Source organism: Phyllobates terribilis, unplaced genomic scaffold (genome assembly GCF_046119375.1).
Source record: "Phyllobates terribilis strain yellow unplaced genomic scaffold, ASM4611937v1 Scaffold_1__5_contigs__length_1240528914, whole genome shotgun sequence".
Taxonomy (NCBI): domain Eukaryota; kingdom Metazoa; phylum Chordata; class Amphibia; order Anura; family Dendrobatidae; genus Phyllobates; species Phyllobates terribilis.
Window position 1 is genome coordinate 719,409,840 of NW_027362761.1, and position 20,478 is coordinate 719,430,317.

General features: G+C 46.3%; 1 protein-coding gene across 9 annotated transcripts in view; it reads left to right on the forward strand.

Moving 5' to 3' along the window:
• Positions 1 to 20,478, forward strand: part of NFIC (nuclear factor I C) — a 220,121-nt gene that overhangs the window by 11,701 nt on the left and 187,942 nt on the right. For all 9 annotated transcript variants that reach the window (XM_073686306.1, XM_073686303.1, XM_073686308.1 and 6 more), the window contains exon 2: positions 4,438 to 4,969. In XM_073686306.1, coding sequence (XP_073542407.1) covers positions 4,438 to 4,969 — 532 coding nt within the window. The remainder of the gene's footprint in view (positions 1 to 4,437; positions 4,970 to 20,478) is intronic.

The following is a 20,478-nucleotide window of genomic DNA, read 5'->3' on the forward strand; positions in this document are numbered from 1 at the left end:
AAGTACACTTTACACCACTGTGAAATTCTCTATCCATCAAAGCAAATCCAAAGCTATGGAAATCTTTCACTGGACAACCGCTTTAATCTTTGCTTACCTTGAGTATAAGCTTGAGATTAAGGTACATTCAGACAGGACTATCTTGGGGCCATTATCAACTATATACAAGTTGATTGGAACTCATTTAAAGGGAACCTGTCATGTCCTGCTATCTACACTGCCCCCATAACATTGTTAGTGATGCAATGTGCATCACTAACAAGCTTTTTAATTAAAATTGGTGCAACTATAATGATTTTATAACCTTTTATAAACTTTAATATACTCAGGACCTACCTGCTTGTTCAGTCATAGGTGTGTGATTCTGCTATTCAGTCATGGGCGGTCAGTGCTGGCGCCACCCATGTATTTGAATATTGCTTCCGGCAAGCGCTATTGTCCATGTCAGGCCGCTGGTCCCGCGCCTGCTCAGTGAGGTTGTGTGATTACCAGCTTCACTGCACACGTGTTATGTTCCCCGTGCGTAGTTTGCAGCTTCACTGCACATGCGCTATGACGCTCTATTCCCCGTGCGAGCACAGTGAAGCTGTGTAATTTGTAGCTTCACTGCACATGCGCTATGACACTCTATTCCCCGTGCATGTGCAGTGAGGCTGTGTAGTTACCAGCTTCACTGCGCACGCGCTATGTTCCACGCGCGTGCGCAGTGAAGCTGGTAATAACACAGCCTCACTGCGCAGACGCGGGACCAGCGGCCTGACATGGAGAAATGTGCATGCTCCCCACAACAATAGCACTTGCCGGAAGCTATATTCAAATACATCGGCGGCGCCAGCAGTGACTGTATGCGGCGCCCGCCCATGACTGAATACGAGGATCACACCCCTATGACTGAACGAGCAGGTAGGACAAAGTATATATAATGTTATAAAATCATTATACTACCACCGATTTTAATGAAAAATGCTTGTTAGCGATGCACATTGCATCACTAACAACACTATGGGGGGCAGTGTAGATAATAGCTAGGACGTGACAGGTTCCCTTTCATGGCCTGTTTACATGGACGATGAGTATTGATCGGAACAAGACGGTAGGTAAAGGGGAGTCTGTCACCCCAAACTGACAGCATAAACTAAATTCATGGCCTTTTAGCGGTATTTAGCCCCTATCAAATCACAGCTTTAGTGTTATAATGGCTACCTTAATTAGAGAGCTCGGTCCATCCTTGGTGTGGCCAAGAGACTGAATGCACCACTTCACCCCCTGGTTCTGCATGCCCTGCTTCCTCATTGGTGATCGACAGCACTGCCTTGCCTGAGTGTTCTCTGCAGATAGTGCTTGCTCCAAGGAAAGCAAGTGCTTTCAATCAACAGTGACGGAGGCTGGACTTGCACAACCAGTGGATGGAATGGTGCAGTGAGCCTCTTTGCCATAGCATTGGTGCACTGAGCACCCTAATTACCATGTTTGATTAAACCTCAGTTTGTAAAGAATGAAGGCAGCGATTAGAACACTAATGGTGTGCTATAGCCCTGATTCATCAAGATCAGCGTTGTTCACCCCTGTCTTGATGAGGAGGTATGCTGGACTCCTGATTCATTAAGAGGTGAACAGGGGTTGCCACGCCCCCATCACGCCCCAACTCTGCCCACTCTCATAGAAGCTGGGCGAAGCTGGCGTAAGAACACCATAAGTAGCAAAATTTTAGCGCAGCTTCACATTGCTCCAAAATGATGACCAGAGTGCCCCACACACAGTATAATGGCCCTCACAACTCCACACATAGTATGATGGCCCCTAGAGCCCCATACACACAGTATGATGACCGCTGCAGCCCTTCTTACAGAGTATGATGCCACTAAAGCCCCCTATACACAGTATGTTGCCTCTATACAGTAAAATATGCCCAAGCAGTATGATGCTACAACAGCCCCCATATAAATTTTGATGCCCTAAAGTACACAGTATGAAAGCCACCACATAGTATGATGCTACACAACCCCTCAACAATATGTTGCAGTATGATGGCCTCCACAGCATCCTGTATACAGTATGATGGACCCCACACACAGCATGATCCCCCCCAAAACTCACTCACTGTAATGGCCTCACTGCCCCACGCATAATACGAGGGTCACCACTCCTCCACACAGTATGATGTAACCTCAACCCCCACACACAGTATGATGGTCATCATACACCTCCACACATTATGATGCCCCCACTGCCCCTATACACAGTATGATGGTCTTCCAACCCCCATACAGAGATTGATGTCTCCCACAGCCCTCCACACACTTTGATGCTCTAAAGTCCCAAATACACAAAATGATTGCCATCATACAGTATAATGTCCCACATCCCCCCACACTCAGTATGATGGCCCTCATAGACCTCCACACAGTATGATTATCCCACAACCCCCACAGTATGATGATCACCTTAGCCCTACAACAGTATGATGCTCCGTCAACCCCCAAACAGTATGCCGCTGTTAGATGGCCTCCACAGACCCCCAACACAGTATGATGGCCCCACAGCATCCTATATACAGTATGATGGACCCCACAGCCCCCATACACAGTATGATGGCCCCCAACCACCACACAGTATAATGGCCTCACTGCCCTCCGCGCACTATAATGGTCACACAGTATGATGCAGAGATTTATGGCTCGCACTTGCACAATATGATGACGTCTACAACCCCTCTCACTCCTTTTGATGCTTAAAACTCTCAAATGCACAGAATGATGGCTCCCATACAGTATGATGCTCCACAGCCACCCACACTCAGTATGATTACAGACCACCCATACACAATGTGATTATCCCATAGCCCCCACAGTATGATGGATGCCCCAGCTCTAAGAAGGTGTGATGCTCTCACAAACCCCACACAATGTCTGATGGTCACCTCAGCCTCCCACACAGTATGATGTTACTACAGTCCCCACAAAGTATGATGCCACCCACAGCCCCCATCTAGTATGTTGATAGTGAGCTCATTGTGTCGCCCGACATCCCCTATGTAGCTCCATTTCTTTTGGAGACTGGAAGCACCCTGGTGCCTGCCAGAGCAAGCGGTGGACCAGGAAGCCGATAGCTCTCTGCTCCACTACAGCTGTTAACAGTATTGGTATCCTTAGGAAGTGTTGGGACCATTGCGGCCCACTGCCAGACCAGCCCATCTGGCATTTACAAAATGGTCAGTCTTGCCGTTTGTAAGCCAAAACCACAAGTGGCTCCAAAACATGGAAGAAGTAGAAATCTTTCTATTATATTTTTTTCTAATGTAGGGTACATGTCTGGTTTGGCTTACAGATTCTCCTCAAATTCCCTGATAAGAGATCTGGGTGCACTTTTCATTTATTGAGGTCTAAAATTGTTACGACATCTAATTATTGAAATTATTTAACTGAAGTTTGTGATTTATAGGTAATACAAAAGCATACAAAACTCCACATCACATCAAAAATACATTACAATACCATAACATTTTATAACAAAAAGAATATATCAGTTTTTACGTGCAACTTCCTTTCATGGATTTTCCAGTTTTAACTTTATCATCCATAGGCTAACGAAGGGTGAAAGCAATGAACTGTGATGGTACTTGCCTTATGCTGCACCTGCGGCGGCGCTCCGCAGTTCCTTTTTATAGGCTGGGGCGACAACACGACTTTAGTGCACTTCACTACTGCTACCAATCACTGAGCTTAGCAGCTTGTGTCGTCTCCATTGGCTGAGCTCATTGTTTGGCTGCAGCACAGTTGTGACGTCACTGCTGCAGCTTCTGAACAGGGACCAGGGCAGTGGCAGATAGCCTACACTGGAGCATTAAAAGGTGAGTACAATCTCAGTTTATTGTTTTAACCCTCTGCTAACTGTTTTAACCTCCTTTGGATGGTAAAGGGGTTTTTAGATTTTATCATTTTAAGAAATTTGCTACCTGCAGTAAACTTGTATTTCTGAGTGCACCATATGGCCTCTTACACTCGGTGATACTTTAGTGAGAGTTTTGCTTTAGTATTTGTAAGTCAAAATCAGTAGAAGAATTACACTGAGAAATATTATAATGGAAAGATTTGCAAATCCTTTGTGTTTTGGACCCATTCCTAGTTTAGGGCAACAAATACTGAAGCAAAACCCTTACCAAAATATTGGTTGTTGAAAATGCCCTTTGGCTGGGTTATACCATGTTTTGTTACTCTTACTGCGGAAAAAAAGTGTAGTGCAATTAGTTTTTGGCTCCATATCGACTACAATTGAAAAAACCCATAAAACCACCGCAGAAGTGAAAAGATAGAGTCTCAAAAATGAATTGCAAGCCATTGCCTGCTCTCTTTGATTTAGGCTCTGTCCATACTGGCCCTGTGTCGCAGCCGGTCTATTGGAAACCAACTAATAATACTTTTTACTTTACCCACACAGGATGAATTTCACCCATTTATTGAAGCCCTGCTCCCTCATGTACGAGCTTTTGCCTACACTTGGTTCAACCTTCAGGCCCGAAAAAGAAAATATTTCAAGAAACATGAGAAAAAAATGACTAAAGAAGAAGAGCGGGGCGTAAAGGATGAACTTTTGAATGAGAAAGCTGAGGTTAAGCAGAAATGGGCATCCCGCCTTTTAGCAAAGCTTCGCAAAGATATTAGGCCAGAGTTTCGGGAGGACTTTGTGTTGTCTATTACTGGAAAGAAGGCTGCCAGTTGTGTCCTCTCAAACCCGGACCAGAAGGGCAAGATAAGGAGAATCGATTGCCTACGGCAGGCAGATAAGGTGTGGAGGTTGGATCTTGTCATGGTAATCCTTTTCAAAGGCATTCCATTGGAGAGCACGGATGGAGAGAGACTGATGAAGGCAGCGCACTGCTCAAACCCCCAACTATGTGTGCAGCCGCACCACATTAGTGTTTCTGTAAAAGAACTAGACCTGTACTTGGCTTACTTCATTCGGGAGAGAGGTGAGACAATATTTTTGTGTTCATTCAGCTTTTCAATGGAAAATGTAATGCTATAAAGTCAACTTTATGCCCTAAAGTATACCAGGGCATAAAGTATCAGTATTATCTCACATTGAACCTCTTGTTTTGTTAAATGGGTAGTATTGGAACAGAAGAAAATAAAAAAACTAATGAAAATGTAGTTATAAATAATTTCCTAAATAACTTTAAGTAGAAAATCACGCTCATATTGTCTAGGGACGTAATCACCATAGAATTAAAATGGTTGCTGTGTTCATTAAGGGAGCTCGTCTCCCCTCTCTTCATATGTATTAAGATGTGCTCCCTGTATGTGTTCTGATCTAATAATGGAGATACCATCGTTGCTCAGGTTAGAAGAGGCTGCTCACACTTCTGTCCACACTGTCTTTCTGATGCAATACTGGAGATACCAGTAGTGCTAAGGTAAGAAGAGGCTGCTCACACTGCTGTCCACACTGTCTTTCTGATGTAATTCTGGAGATACTGGGGTGCAAAGGTAATAAGAGACTGCTCACACTGCTGTCCACACTGTCTTTCTGATATAATTCTGGAGATACTGGGGTGCTGAGGTAATAAGAGACTGCTCACACTGCTGTCCAATCTGTCTATCTCTATGCTGAGCGGCCATTATGAACTGGAGATAACTAATACCACGTACTGTCAAGCTACAGTATCTCCAAGTAACAGCAGCAGAGTTTCCTACTGCACATGCTCACATGTACCTGTCTTATAAACATTTTAGGACAGATTTCTAATTTTATAGTGATTACCTCAATAGACAAAATGAGCTTTATTCACTAATTAAATGTTTTTATTTTTTTCTATTGACATTTCCTTTAGTATGTATCTTTTCCTTTTTATGTATCTTACTCCTTTGAATAGTATTATGTACTTGTTACGAGACACATCTTAATGGGTTTGTCCAAGATTAGAAAAAAAGGATTGCTTCTTTTCCTTTTCAGAAACCCTTTAAATAAGTTGCCAGGGATTTGTCTTATTTTTTATTTAATATTTTCATCTTTAGAGAATGATTTTACGATATATATTCCACGGGTACCCCACTTATGGAGTTGAGTGTTCCTGCAATTTTTAAACGAAGTGGTGCTCAGTTCAGTAGGCACCGAAAAGAAGGAATTTTTAAACAAACACCCTAGAAGAAAACCTTAGACAACCCCTTTGAGATCTAGCTGTTTAAGTGTACAATAATTTGATGGCCTACGTTACTTGTATGGCCTCCATTTAGTGTACGTAACAGGACAGGACAGGAAGTTTTCTGCTAATTAGATTTTGGTGCACAGGGGCCGGACTGTGCACTGGGTCTTCTCCTCTGTCTGTGATTCCCCTCAGGTATGAATTTAATCACTATTTGGCTGTGTGCCCACGTAGCACTTTTCAAGCGTATATGCTGCGGAATTTCCGCAGCGTAAACGCTTGAAAAACGCATGTATATCTGCACCCCATGGTCCCCAATGGGATTCCGCAAGTTCTATGCACATGCTGCGGATTTTTCCGCAGCGTTTATGCCGCGTTCAAAAATCCGCAGCATGTCATTTAATTTTGCGTTTCCGCAAGCGGAATTGCCTTTGTCCAATGCATAAAAAACGCAAGGCAATTCCGCATGTGGAAAACGCGTGATAAACGCGCGAAAAATGCGCGATAAACGCGTGCGGAATTCCGCATGCGTTTTTCCGGGAGAGGACTTGCATTTATGAAGCAGAAATTTTCTGCTTCATAAATGCAACGTGGGCACATAGCCTTACATCGCCATTACAGCCATATCTTTACTTTACATTACAAAATCGTGCTGACCGGTTCTCTAGCATTTTGTAAGCCAGTCTAAATGAAAGGAGCTCTGGAGAAAGATGCGCCTCCTAATGAATTTGGCGCATCCATTACTCTAGCTTGTGGGCCTTTCTGGTGTAATTTACACAATTTCTGTGGCATAATTATAATGAATATTCCATGTCAGCTTAGCCACACTCTGTCCTGATCCAGCTCTGCCCGCTTTGGCGAAGCTGGCAGGGACTAGCACCAACATTTTTCTGACATGTCATGATCTTTCATGCGAGATTTCTTGATTGATCAGGGCCTTTACTTTCAGCTCTCTTGTAAGTGATTACCGTATTTTTCGGACTATAAGACACACCGGACCATAAGACGCACCTAGGTTTTAGAGGAGGAAAATAGAAAAAAAAATGTAAGCAAAAAATGTGGTCATGATGCACTTTTAAGGGGGAGGGGGTCTTCTGCTGACAATGGTATAGGGGTAATGTCCCCCAATTCTGACAATATCCCCCATCCTGGTATATATGCCCCCTCCCTTCCTTTTATATGTGGTCCCCATCCCCATCCTGGTATGCCTGGCCTCCCTCCATCCTGGTATGCATGGCACCCCTCCATCCTGGTATGCATGGCACCCCTAATCCCTATCCTAGTATGCATGGCACCCCTAATCCCTATCCTGGTATGCATGGCACCCCTCATCCCTGTCGTGGTATGCATGGCACCCCTCATCCCTATCCTGGTATGCATGGCACCCCTCATCCCTATCCTGGTATGCATGGCATTCCTAATCCCTATCCTGGTATGCATGGCACCCCTAATCCCTATCCTAGTATGCATGGTCCCCCTAATCCCCATCATGCTGCACATAAAAAAAAAATAAACACTCCTACTCACTTCTCTTCTCTCCTCCAGTGCTGCATCCTGTCTGCCTGCACTGATCTCTCTATGTGAGCCGCGCATGACGTCACTGCCATGCGCGGCTCACAAGGAGAGATCAGCTGCCGGAAGTCACTGCTCCCCACGCCGGGTCTGTGTGTGCGGGGAGCAGTGACTTCACTCTCCTTCATAGCCAGCACACAGCGGAGCCGTGCTGCGGCTCCTGCTGCTGCCGGCTATCTTGTGTGCCCGCTCATTAAAAGGCATGAATATTCACCCCCTCCCCACGCCCATGGGCGTGGAGAGAGGTTGAATATTCATACGCCTTTAACAGCGGGCACAGGCGATTCCGGCAGCAGCAGGAGCATGAATATTCAGTGCTCCCCACGCCCCATGGGCATGGGGAGCAATGAATATTCATTTTCTTTAGCAGCGGGGACAGTGTAGGCTGCAGCGGTCGGCTGCTGCCTCCTGTGCCCCGCTCCTCCACCGCTACCGCTCCCCCCACACCCCATATATATATATATATATATACACCCCCCCAACATTCAGACTTTTTGGAGGAAAAAAATGCATCTTATAGTCCGAAAAATACAGTATTTACGTGCTTTCTTTCAGGGATAGACTGTTAAAGTAACTAGATATGTTTTTTGTTGCACAGTCAGATTGTCCTGGAGTTGACTTGTGGGGCGGATGATTTTTGGGCGATAATTTTTTAGCCCTCATTACTGTAATGGTTATTTCTTCTTATTAATAGAAATCTGATCACTTCAATGTTGTTTGACTATAAAGTTATGTGAACTTTAAGTGTTCAATTGTTAACAGTGGACGACCCATCTCTTGACATTGAGGTTTAGTGCTGTTAGTTTTCCCTGCACAGCTTGTCTGTATGAAAAGTGCAGCGTGACCCCATTTACTACCCCCATTTAGTCATCAGTCCTGTGTGTTGGCTAGCAATTGGCTGTGCAAAGATAAGAGGGTTTGAGGATATATGGGTGGGTGGCATATACTATTCAGACACAAGAGCTTAGGCATAAAGTAATACACTTTAAATTCAGATTCATGTCCTGTTTTTTTTTTTTAAATGCAATAAAAGTTTTTAAAGACATTGTATAACAGTGGTTTGGCAAGTCTGGAGAAAGCTAGTTATCATTTGTCCACAGGATAGGCTATAACTTGTTGATGGGTGGGGGTCCGACCGCTGGGACCCACACTGATCGGCAGAACATCATTAGTATAGAGTGTCAGTACACATTCCTTACAAAATTGCCAAACTCTGCGCTCGACTTTTTCCGCCAATCCCACAAAGAATGAATGGAGCGGCAGTTGGGCATCCAACCAATCAGTAAGTTATCACAGGACAACCCCTTTAATGGTTTAGTTTTTTCAATTTCACAAATTTCTTGTCTATATATAACATTTTGGTAAGGGGCAGACGTCTGTGTATACTTTGTCATCTTCCATGATGGAATAAAGTATCTGCCCTGTCTAGCTCTAGGCACAGGAATCACACATAGCTAGTAATCAGGTCTCAACAGACCTTCACCTTGTTTCCTTCTATTGGAGGCCATGCTCCTTTCTTAAGGAAAACGTCACCTGTTCGTTGTGTTGGAAAGTGTCTCAGGGCTCCATAAACATGGCGCTATTGCATCCATCATTCTCCCTCCACCACATTTCACCCCTCACAGTTGTTTCTATTCTCTTGGTCTTGCTTTGTCTCTCTTACATCAGCATTATTCTCTCAGCGCCCACTGACTCATGAAGGTTGAAGCTCTAGGGAGATTTGGCCTGGAAGATTGTGTCCCTTCTGAGGGGAGAATGTGTAATTGTGAGCGTGTTTCTCCTGACGTTTCCGCTTTATCTGCCCCTGTCTCTCTCTTTGTCTCCGTTTTCTCCCTCCCTAGAAGGTCATATGACACTTCTTCTCACTGCGGTTTCTTTGCAGAAGTCTTAACAAATTTTACTTCTTTCAGTTTGTGGCTTGTGAGGAAAATATTGGGGGTTGGGAAGAAAGAACAGATCTCGAAATGAATAAATAAACTGAATGTGCTTAGCAGAGAGTTAGAGAAGATGGACGAGGAGAAGAGATGTGGTGGTAACATTGAGATCTCTGATCTCCTCTCCTCCACCCTCTCTGTTACCCCCTCTCTTACAGAGAATGCTGGTTCTCCTCCCTGTGCCCTGAGACACGCAGCAGATGGCACCAGTCTGCCTGGCAATGTGAGGGAGGGACTCATCTGTCACTTTCTCTGTGCCAGGCTTTACAGATGTAGATTAACCCTTACAAAACGGTTGCCACCTGCTATCCCTTATTATCCATCTTTACTCCTCTAGCTTATCTGCCTTTTTTTTTCGTCATGCCACCGTTTGCCTTCAGCTCTATGAAGAGAACTAATCAATTATATTCTTCTGTGGTAATATTGATAATAATAAGTCACTGACCTTCCTTGTGAGAATACTGCTTAAAGGAGTTGTCCCATAAACAAAGTACCGTATTTTTCAGACTATAAGATGCACTGTACCATAAGACGCACCTAGGTTTTAGAGGAGGAAAATAGAAAAAAAATTTAAGCAAAAAATGTTGTCATGATGCCCTGTTAAGGGGGAGGGGGTCTGCTGCTGACACTGTTATAGGGGTAATGTCCCCCAATTCTGTTAAAAATCCTTCATCCTGGTATATATGGCCCTTCCTTCCTGTTATACGTGGCCCTCATCCCCATCCTGATATGCATGGCACCCCAATCCCCCATCCTGGTATGCATGGCCGCCTCAGCCCTCTTCCTGGTATGTATGGCACCCTTCATCCTGTTATGTATGGCCCCCTCACACCTATCCTGGTATGTATTACACCTTCATCCCTCTTCCTGGTATGTATGGCACTCTTCATCCCTGTATGTATGGCCCCCTCATCCTGGTATGTATGGCCCCCTTCATCCCTGTATGTATAGCCCCCCTCATCCTGGTATGTATGGCTCCCTTCATCCCTGTATGTATGGCCCCCTTCATCCCTGTATGTATGGTCCCCTTCATCCCTGTATGTATGGCCCCCCTCATGCCTCATCCCTGTATGTATGCCCCCCCTCATCCTTGTATGCATGGCCCCCTCATTCTTGTATGTTTGGCACCCCTTGATCCCCGTCACATTGCACAGAAATAAAATAAACACTCATACTCACCTCCTCTCTCTTCCAGCGCTGTGTCACGCTCTGTGCCAAAATAGTCACTGCTTCCCATGCCAGGACTGCGTGCGTGGGGAGCAGTGACCATTCATTCTCCCTAATAGGGCTCCTGCTGCGCTCGGCTGTCAGCGTGCCTGCTATTAAAGGCCATGAATATTCACCACACCCATGGGTGTGGTGAATATTCATGGCCTTTAATCGTGGGCAAACTGACCGCCGAGCACGGCAAGAGCTGTGCTGCGGCTACAAATGTATTCTGCAAAGCTGTGCAGATATTGACATCATGGCCCCCATTGGGGCTCACATCTAAATGCTGTATGAAATGTCTTTCGGAGGAACCAGAGTACACCCGTATAAACACGGTTTGAACCTTCATGCTCTATGTAGATGTTGTACTAACCACTGAGCCACTGCTCAGCCCATGCTCTATGCTTAAGATAGGACATCAATATCAGATTGGTGGGGGTCTAAACACCCATCACCCCTACCAATCAACTGTTTTCAGCTATGGTGTCGAAAGTGCCATAGAAGCATGTGAAGATACAGCATAAAATCTTAATTATGCCAGACATACTTTCTGATGGCAAGAGCAGCACACCTTTATTTTTATGTTGACTCTTTAATCTGTGTTCTTCTTTAGTTGATTAACACAGACTATAATTTGTATAACCCTGAATGTTATCTGCTCTTTGATTCTGAAACAATGATGCATATTTACAAAAACCCCTGTGATACAAACTATGTAAATAGATTAGCTAGAACAATGAATGTTTGCAAGATATGTTAAATACTATTGTAGGGTGTTTGCCAGTCAATCTTGGGGGATGAGCTGTGGATACTCAAGCCCTGTGAAATAATATCATCTCTAATTCTTAACCTGTGGATGTGTATTTAAGAAGGTACATGTGTTTTTGTAAGGGTCAGACTTGTGCCCAGAGAAGCAGAGTCTTGGGACAGAGATTCAGAAAGACTGTAGGAGGAGAATGAGAAGCATCCTTCAGGAAAGTAGATGGATTACATGGCATCCAAAGTGACACAGATTTGTATTTTACATGATTCTAGCCTAAGGGTATGGCCCTGACTGGAAAGATTCAGCTCTGCTCCATTAACCATCAGTGAGACATGGATACTTTTGGGGAGACCAGGAGAGGACGAAGAAGTCACCTGGCCCCGTGGATATGTTGTTTTGGGGTTGCTAGGAGGGACCCACCGGTGTTTTGTCCGTTCACACTCGGACCGAAAATATGCTCATCTGCATCTGCCATAATTAAAATACTGAACATCATCAAAATTGGTATTGAGTTCTTCTTCATTCTTATTGCTGGGATTTGGTAGTTAGAGTTGGGAAAGGGCAATGGTGTTTTTATGGGTCATCAAAAATTGGGTAATGAGAAAAGACAGTATTTGGGGACTTTATGGAATTTAACTTCTTTATTCCTATACTTATTAAGCTACTTTTTAAGGGGTAGAGTTAGGTAACCAGATGTATCCAGTCCCAGTGGGCAGGATGATTATGGGCCATTGAAAGTTGGCCACTATTTTTCTGTCATGGCATACAGAGTCGTAAGAGGCCCATACACAATATATAGTTGTCGTCCAAACTCTCATTTGTCTACCTCTCCCAACCCCACCGACACACATAAACACTCAATGAGGAGAGAGGAGAAAGCATTGTCTGGCTGGGATGTATCTCCAGTGGAAATAAAAGTATCAGCTGTTGAATTCTACCTGTCCGATCCTTTTCTCCATTGCTATCATTAGATGATTGGCCGATCTAGATGATATTTCTAGGTACCGCTGACTTTGTTGTGTGTGGGTGTCTTTACAGAGAAAGTGCGATCAGAAGTAGAAAGATTTGTTTCGGACAATAAACCGACAAGTCTTAGGGTCTTCTGGTACAACAACCCCATAGTGTCTTGAAAGTATTTTCGAACCTGCTTGCAATAGTCTCTCATGAATAGAGAATGATAAGATATTACAGGGTGGGTAGCAAGAAACAGAGACCTGTCCCCCTTGTCTGGTTTGTATTTGATAATGTGTATTGTGTGTGATTCCTCAAATCTATCTTACTGTAAAACTGTCTCATTTATTTATTGTAAACATAAAGGAGCATACCAAGAAAAAGCATATATTTTGCTTATATAGTGCCACATAGGCTATTAAAAAATAATGTACAAGTTTTTGTGTATGCCACGTGTACATATGTAAATAGTGTATATAAGCAAGCATAATATGTAACTAAGAAATTGTATACTCAATCTCAGTGTATCCTCTGTGATTGTATTGAGCAGAGTCTCAGTGTATCCTATGTGATGTGTATATACAGCAGTCTCTGTATCCTGTGTGATGTATACAGCAGAGTCTTGTATCCTAGGTGATGTGTATACAGCAGTGTTTGTGTATGCCATGTGTACATGTGTAAATAGTGTATATAAGCAAGCATAATACGTAACAAAAAAATTGTATACTGCAGTCTCATTGTATTCTTTGTGATGTATACAGCAGAGTCTCAGTGTATACTATGAGATGTATACAGAGTATGTGTATCCTATGTGATCTTTGTAGCAGTGTGTCAGTAGATCCTGTGTGATGTATACAGTGGTGTCTGGGTGTCTCCTATGTCATGTGTACAGCAGTCTCAGTATATCCTATTTGATATATACAGTAGAGTCTCAGTGAATGATGTACAGTGGGTACGGAAAGTATTCAGACCCCTTTAAATTTTTCACTCTTTGTTTCATTGCAGCCATTTGGTAAATTCTAAAAAGTTCATTTTTTTCTCATTAAAGTGCACTCTGCACCCCATCTTGACTTCAAAAAAACAGAAATGTAGAAATTATTGCAAATTTATTAAAGAAATACTGAAATATTACATGGTCATAAGTATTCAGACCCTTTACTCAGTAGTTTTTCACCCCTGGATTTGGGGATCCTCTGCCATTCTTCCTTGCAGATCCTCTCCAGTTCCGTCAGGTTGGATGGTGAACGTTGGTGGACAGCCATTTTCAGGTCTGTCCAGAGATGCTCAACTGGGTTCAGGTCAGGGCTGTGGCTGAGCCTGTCAACAATGGTCACAGAGTTGTTTTAAAGCCGCCCCTTTGTTATTTTAGCTGTGTGCTTTGGGTCATTGTCTTGTTGGAAAGTGAACCTTCGGTCAAGTCTGAGGTCTAGAGCAGAGGTCCCCAACCGCCGGTCCGCGGACCAGGATCGGGCCGTTGGGGTTTTTCAGCCGGTCCGCGGCACCGCCACAGACAATCACTAAACATTGACAGTGTGCTCTGGTCTGCGGTGGCTCAGAGCACACTGTGTGGGGTGGATGCTGCCCGCTGTTCTAGACTCCCGCAGGGTAGACCTGTAGAGGACCTGTGATGACATCAAGGTACATAACTGTGATGTCACCACAGGTCCTGAAGCAGGATGAAGCAGGGGCGGAACTACCGCCCGTGCAGCCGGTTCATTGAACGGGGGCCCCGAGGGAGAGGGGGCCCCTCCAGCCTCCAGCAGGGCCGCCATCAGGGCATGACTGCCCTGACTCCAGTATGGGGGCCCGGCCGGTAGGAGCCCCCTCGGAGCCCCCCTCTTGTGCGTCTCTCTCCTCATGGGGCCCCCGGCCCCATGCAAAGCGCCGGGTCCAGGACATCTCATAATTCCTCTGACTTCCGGTCATGTGACGGCGCCGTCACATGACCGGAAGGCAGGAGAACCTGGTGTCAGGGATTTGGACGAGCGCCAGGATTCTGCAGGGATCGCATGGGGGTAAGTATAACAAGTTTTATTTTTTTTTAAATACAATTAACTAGGAGTGGGGGGAATGGGAGATGCACATGGGGGGGAGGGGAGAGATGAGAGATCCACATGGGGGGGAGGGGAGAGATGAGAGATGCACATGGGGGGGAGGGGAGAGATGAGAGATGCACATGGGGGGGAGGGGAGAGATGAGAGATGCACATGGGGGGAGAGGAGAGATGAGAGATGCACATGGGGGGGGAGAGATGAGAGATGCACATGGGGGAGGGGAGAGATGAGAGATGCACATGGGGGAGGGGAGAGATGAGAGATGCACATGGGGGGGAGGGGAGAGATGAGAGATGCACATGGGGGGAGGGGAGAGATGAGAGATGCACATGGGGGGAGGGGAGAGATGAGAGATGCACATGGGGGGCAGGGGAGAGATGCACATGGGGGGGAGGGGAGATATGAGAGATGCACATGGGGGGAGGGGAGAGATGAGAGATGCACATGGGGGGAGGGGAGAGATGAGAGATGCACATGGGGGGGAGGGGAGAGATGAGAGATGCACGGAGGGGGATGAGAGATGCACGGGGGGGATGAGAGATGCACGGGGGGGATGAGAGATGCACGGGGGGGGTGAGAGATGCACGGAGGGGATGAGAGATGCACGGGGGGTGGATGAGAGATGCACGGGGGGGTGAGAGATGCACGGAGGGGGATGAGAGATGCACGGAGGGGGATGAGAGATGCATGGGGGGTGAGCTGCACATGGGGGGGGTTATGTTTACATAACTTTGTTGCCTTATGAAGGGCGGGGGGGGCCCCCAAAAATTTCTTGCACAGGGGCCCACTACAGTCTGTGTCCGCCCCTGGGATGAAGTAAATGCAGCTGAACAGCAGCTGTCAGGACAGCTGCCCTGTCCTGCTGCAGGGCGTGATGGGGCCTCAGTGATGCGGCTCCTGGCACAGCACATTATGTGGGGCTCCTGGCATAGCTCCTGGCGGGGACCTGGTCTACACTATATGATAAGTATGCACTAAACTCCAAATCCCTCCATTACCCCGCCCCCATATGACCAAAGCCCCGCCCACCCCACCCCCTCCTTGCTGGGCCATGGAAAAATGATCTTGCTTCAAGCCGGTCCCTGGTGCAAAAAAAGGTTGGGGACCACTGGTCTAGAGCACTCTGGAAGAGGTTTTCATCCAGGATATCTCTGTACTTGGCCGCATTCATGTTTCCTTCAATTGCAATCAGTCGTCCTGTCTCTGCAGCTGAAAAACACCCCCATAGCATGATGCTATCACCACCATGTTTCACTGTTGGGATTGTATTGGGCAGGTGATGAGCAGTGCCTGGTGTTATGATCTGCTAGAAGAACTAAGGAAAGAAAGGAAAACTGTCCCTACAATAGGACTAAGCTGATTCCCTACAATGCAGCGGGCAACCTGTTCCTTGTGGACAGACCCGCCTTCGTCCTCAGCTAGTCTGAACGCAGACCTATAGATAAAAGGGAGGGGTCCCTAAAAGTACTAAGGACTGGGACAAAATTGGACACCTCCTAGCAGAAGTTGTAGCGGAGCAAAAAGACAAACTGACAAAAATACTTAGAGGTCCAAGGACCAAGCAAACTATAGAGATAGGTACAAAGCACCTGGCTAGATTAAGAGTCAAAGTAACACTGAAGTCCAGCAAAACCAGATGGGCGGAGCAGGAATAAATAGGCAGCAGGTCACCTGACCACAAAATAGAAAAAAAACGAACAGGAGGGTTCTAACACCTGGTTTTCTTCACACATACCGCTTAGAATTATCACCAAAAAGTTCTATCTTTGTCTCATCAGACCAGAGAATCTTATTTCTCATAGTCTGGGAGTCCTTCATGTGTTTATGAGCAAACTATATGCGGGCTTTCATGTCTTGCACTGAGGAGAGGCTTCCATCTGGCCACTCTGCCATAAAGGCCCATCTGGTGGAGGACTGCAGTGATAGTTGACTTTGTGGAACTTTCTCCCATCTCCCTACTGCATCTCTGGAGCTCAGCCACAGTGATTTTGGGGTTCTTCTTTACCTTTCTCACCAAGGCTCTTCTCCCACGATTGCTCAGTTTGGCTGGACGGCCAGGTCTAGCAAGACTTCTGGTGGTCCCAAAGTTCTACCACTTAAGGATAAGGCTGTGTGCCCACGATGCGTTTTTAATGCGTTTCTGCAGCGTTTCTGCAGCTGCGGAAACACATTAAAAGCGCATGGTAGAAGGGCAGCAATGTTCCCCAATGATAATCCACATGTGCTGTGCACGTGCTGCGGAAATTTCCGCTGCGGATTATCATTGCGGAAAAAAACGCAGCACTACCAATTATTTTGCAGAAGTGCTGCGTCTTCGCCGCCATTGACTTGCATTAGACCGCATGGATTACGCATCACTGTATATGTAGATGCGTAATCCAAGCTTTCTAATGTGCGGATGGTACCCGGGTGTAGATGAGAGGAGAGTCTCATCCACACCCAGGTACCATTAAAAAATCTGTAAAAAAAGAATAAAATAAAAAATAAATGTATACTTACCTTCTGGCGGCCCGCGCTGCGCTCCTCCTTGCTTCCCAGCACTTTGCGGTGGATTGAAGGACCTGCGCTGACGTCAGAGTCATGTGACGGGTCACGCGACGCTGACGTCGGAAGGTCTTTCAATCCACCGCTGTCGGCAAGGGAGAACGGAGTGAGCAGGACACCGGGGGCCATCGGAGGGTAAGTATACATTTATTTTTTTATTTTTACCACTCTCTCGGGTCACACTATATAAATCCATGCCGTTTGCATGGATTTATATAGTGTGACCTAGTTGTCACAAGCACTTTCCAAGTGATGCTAATCGCTTGGAAAGCGCTTGTCAATCCACATGCGGAAATGTCAGTGATAACGCTTCATTTCCGCATGTCCCTGGCAGGAAAACGCATGTACAATCCGCATGTACAATCCGCATGCGTTTTTTTCTGCCACAGAGATGCAGAAACGCTCAGGAAAAAATCCTGAGCATTTCTGCATCGTGGGCACATAGCCTTATGCAGGCTCTTTGGAACCTTGAGTAATGCAGAAATTATTTTATAACCTTGGCCAGATCTGTGCCTTGCCACAATTCTGTCTGAGCTCCTTGGGCAGTCCCTTTGAGCTCATGATTCTCATTTGATCTGACATGCACTGTGAGCTGTGAGATCTTATATAGACAGGTGTGTGCCATTCCAAATCAAGTCCTATCAGTTTAATTAAACACAGCTCCTTCTTTTTAAAGGGAGTCTAGTGTCACCCCCCGAAGCACAATTTAATCTAATCACAGTCATCTAAGTGTGACCTCAGCCTTAGATTGGAGCTTGTGTTCACACAGCTCTCTCCTCTGTGCTGCAGCATGTGTTCACACAGCTCTCTCCTCTGTGCTGCAGCATGTGTTCACACTGCTCTCTCCTCTCTGCTGCAGCACGTGTTCACACTGCTCTCTCCTCTGTGCTGCAGCATGTGTTCACACTGCTCTCTCCTCTCTGCTGCAGCACGTGTTCACACTGCTCTCTCCTCTGTGCTGCAGCATGTGTTCACACTGCTCTCTCCTCTGTGCTGCAGCATGTGTGCACACAGCTCTCTCCTCTGTGCTGCAGCATTTGTTCACACAGCTCTCTCCTCTGTGCTGCAGCATGTGTTCACACTGCTCTCTCCTCTGTGCTGCAGCATGTGTGCACACAGCTCTCTCCTCTGTGCTGCAGCATGTGTTCACACTGCTCTCTCCTCTGTGCTGCAGCATGTGTTCACACTGCTCTCTCCTGCAGCACATGTGCACATAGCTCTCTCCTCTGTGCTGCAGCATGTGTTCACACTGCTCTCTCCTCTGTGCTGCAGCATTTGTTCACACAGCTCTCTCCTCTGTGCTGCAGCATGTGTTCACACAGCTCTCTCCTGCAGCACATGTGCACATAGCTCTCTCCTCTCTGCTGCAGCACATGTCCAGACAGCTCTCTTCTCTGCTGCAGCACATGTCCAGACAGCTCTCTTCTCTGCTGCAGCACATGTCCAGACAGCTCTCTTCTCTGCTGTAGCACGTGTGCACACAGCTCTCTCCTCTGTGCTACAGCGTGTTTGCACACAGCTCTCCTCTGTGCTGCATTGTGTGTGCACATAGCTCTCCTCTGTGCTGCAGTGTGTGTGCACATAGCTCTCCTCTGTGCTGCAGTGTGTGTGCACATAGCTCTCCTCTGTGCTGCACCATGTGAGCACCCAGCTCTCACCTCTGTGTTTCTGCTGTGTGCACATAGCTCTCCCCTTTCTGCTGCAGCGTGTGCACACAGTTCTATCGTTTGTGCTAGAGCATGTGGACACACAGCTCTCTTTCTGTTGCAGCTTGTGTGCACAAGGTTCTTCCCTCTGCTGGAGCTTGTGTGCATACAGCTCTCTCCTCCCTGCTGCTGCATGTGTGCACTCAGCTCTCTCCTCTGTGCTGCAGTGTGTATACACATAGCTCTCTTCTCTCTGCGGCTATATGTGTGCACACAGTTCTGTCTTTCATGCTGGAGCATGTGGACACACAACTATCTCTCTCTGCTGCACCGTGTGTGCACAGGGATCTCCCGTGTGTGCACACAGCTCTCTCCTCTCTCTGCTGCAGTATGTGTGCACACAGCTCTCTCCTCTGTGCTACAGCGTGTGTGCAGGGAGAATTTAAATTAATTTTCTCCCTGTAGCTGCTGCTTCTGTATGGCAACCAGGCAGTATTTTAACACTATTATCCATATATATCTGCAGGTTAATAGCGTTTCTGGACATGACAAGTTTCCTTTTAAATGGAAATGGTACAACATATAATTATTGGATATTTTTAATTTTTTTATTGCTCTTATTACTATGTTCTGGCACATAAAGTGGTTATATCCATTCATATTACTGTATAGAGATATGGGCATGGTATTTTTTATTTGGAATTGAACTGACCCCGTGGCCAGTATAACAATTTTTTTCGGGTATTGTGATGAAAGCCGGCCGGTGGGTGCAGCTCTCTGGCGCCCCCTTACCTCTCAGGTCAGTCAAGGTACTGCACCTAGAGAAAGTAGTGCCAGGAAGCTGCAACCAGCGCAGGGAACACGGTAGTGTGTTATCCCTTCAACGTCACTAAACCGTAACGTCACTACACAGCACAACTCGCTAGCGCCCTCTTAGCCTCAGGTCAGTCAAGGAACTGCACCTAGGATAAGCGGTCGCCAGGGAGACTGTCCTGTAACCTACTGGGTATCGGGGCCCTCTGTAGTGAGGGCGGTATATATATCTTCCTTGGCCGCGCCAGGAATATATATATCTGAACCTCCGACCGTCACTACCAGCCTTCCCCAATCCCCAGTTGGTATGCTGCCACCAGTCCCTATTTTAGATATACGCCCAGTCCGTGAATGGGCCTATATCGGGTCAGGAACCAACCCTGGGTAGCGTTTTGGCTTGAGCCGAGCTCACACGGACGTGCGTTCGTTATGCAGAATAAAAGGCAGGCCCACAATTACTTGAGGTAATTGATTATAATAATACACTAGATACACGATATACAACTAAATATACACAGGTATAAGGTCAGGCTAAACTATACAACAATGGAATACAACACACAGAATCACCACAGCATATCAGTTACCGGTTTCTTGATTTTCTTGTGACGCAGGGAGAGGATTCTGCGGTCGCAGGCACGGTTCTTTGTTACAGGCTGAGGCCTACCACCGCATGGTCAAACTGCTCCTCCCCTTGGTGGCCTCAGCTGGTGCTCAGATGTTCAGCACACCACTCTTGGGTCAAAAACTGACTTGTCTCTTGTCTGTCCTGCTATCTTACCTGCCCCGTCCCGCCCACTGCTGGTGAGGTCAGCTGGCTCAGTCTCCACCCTCAGGTCTAACTTCGATC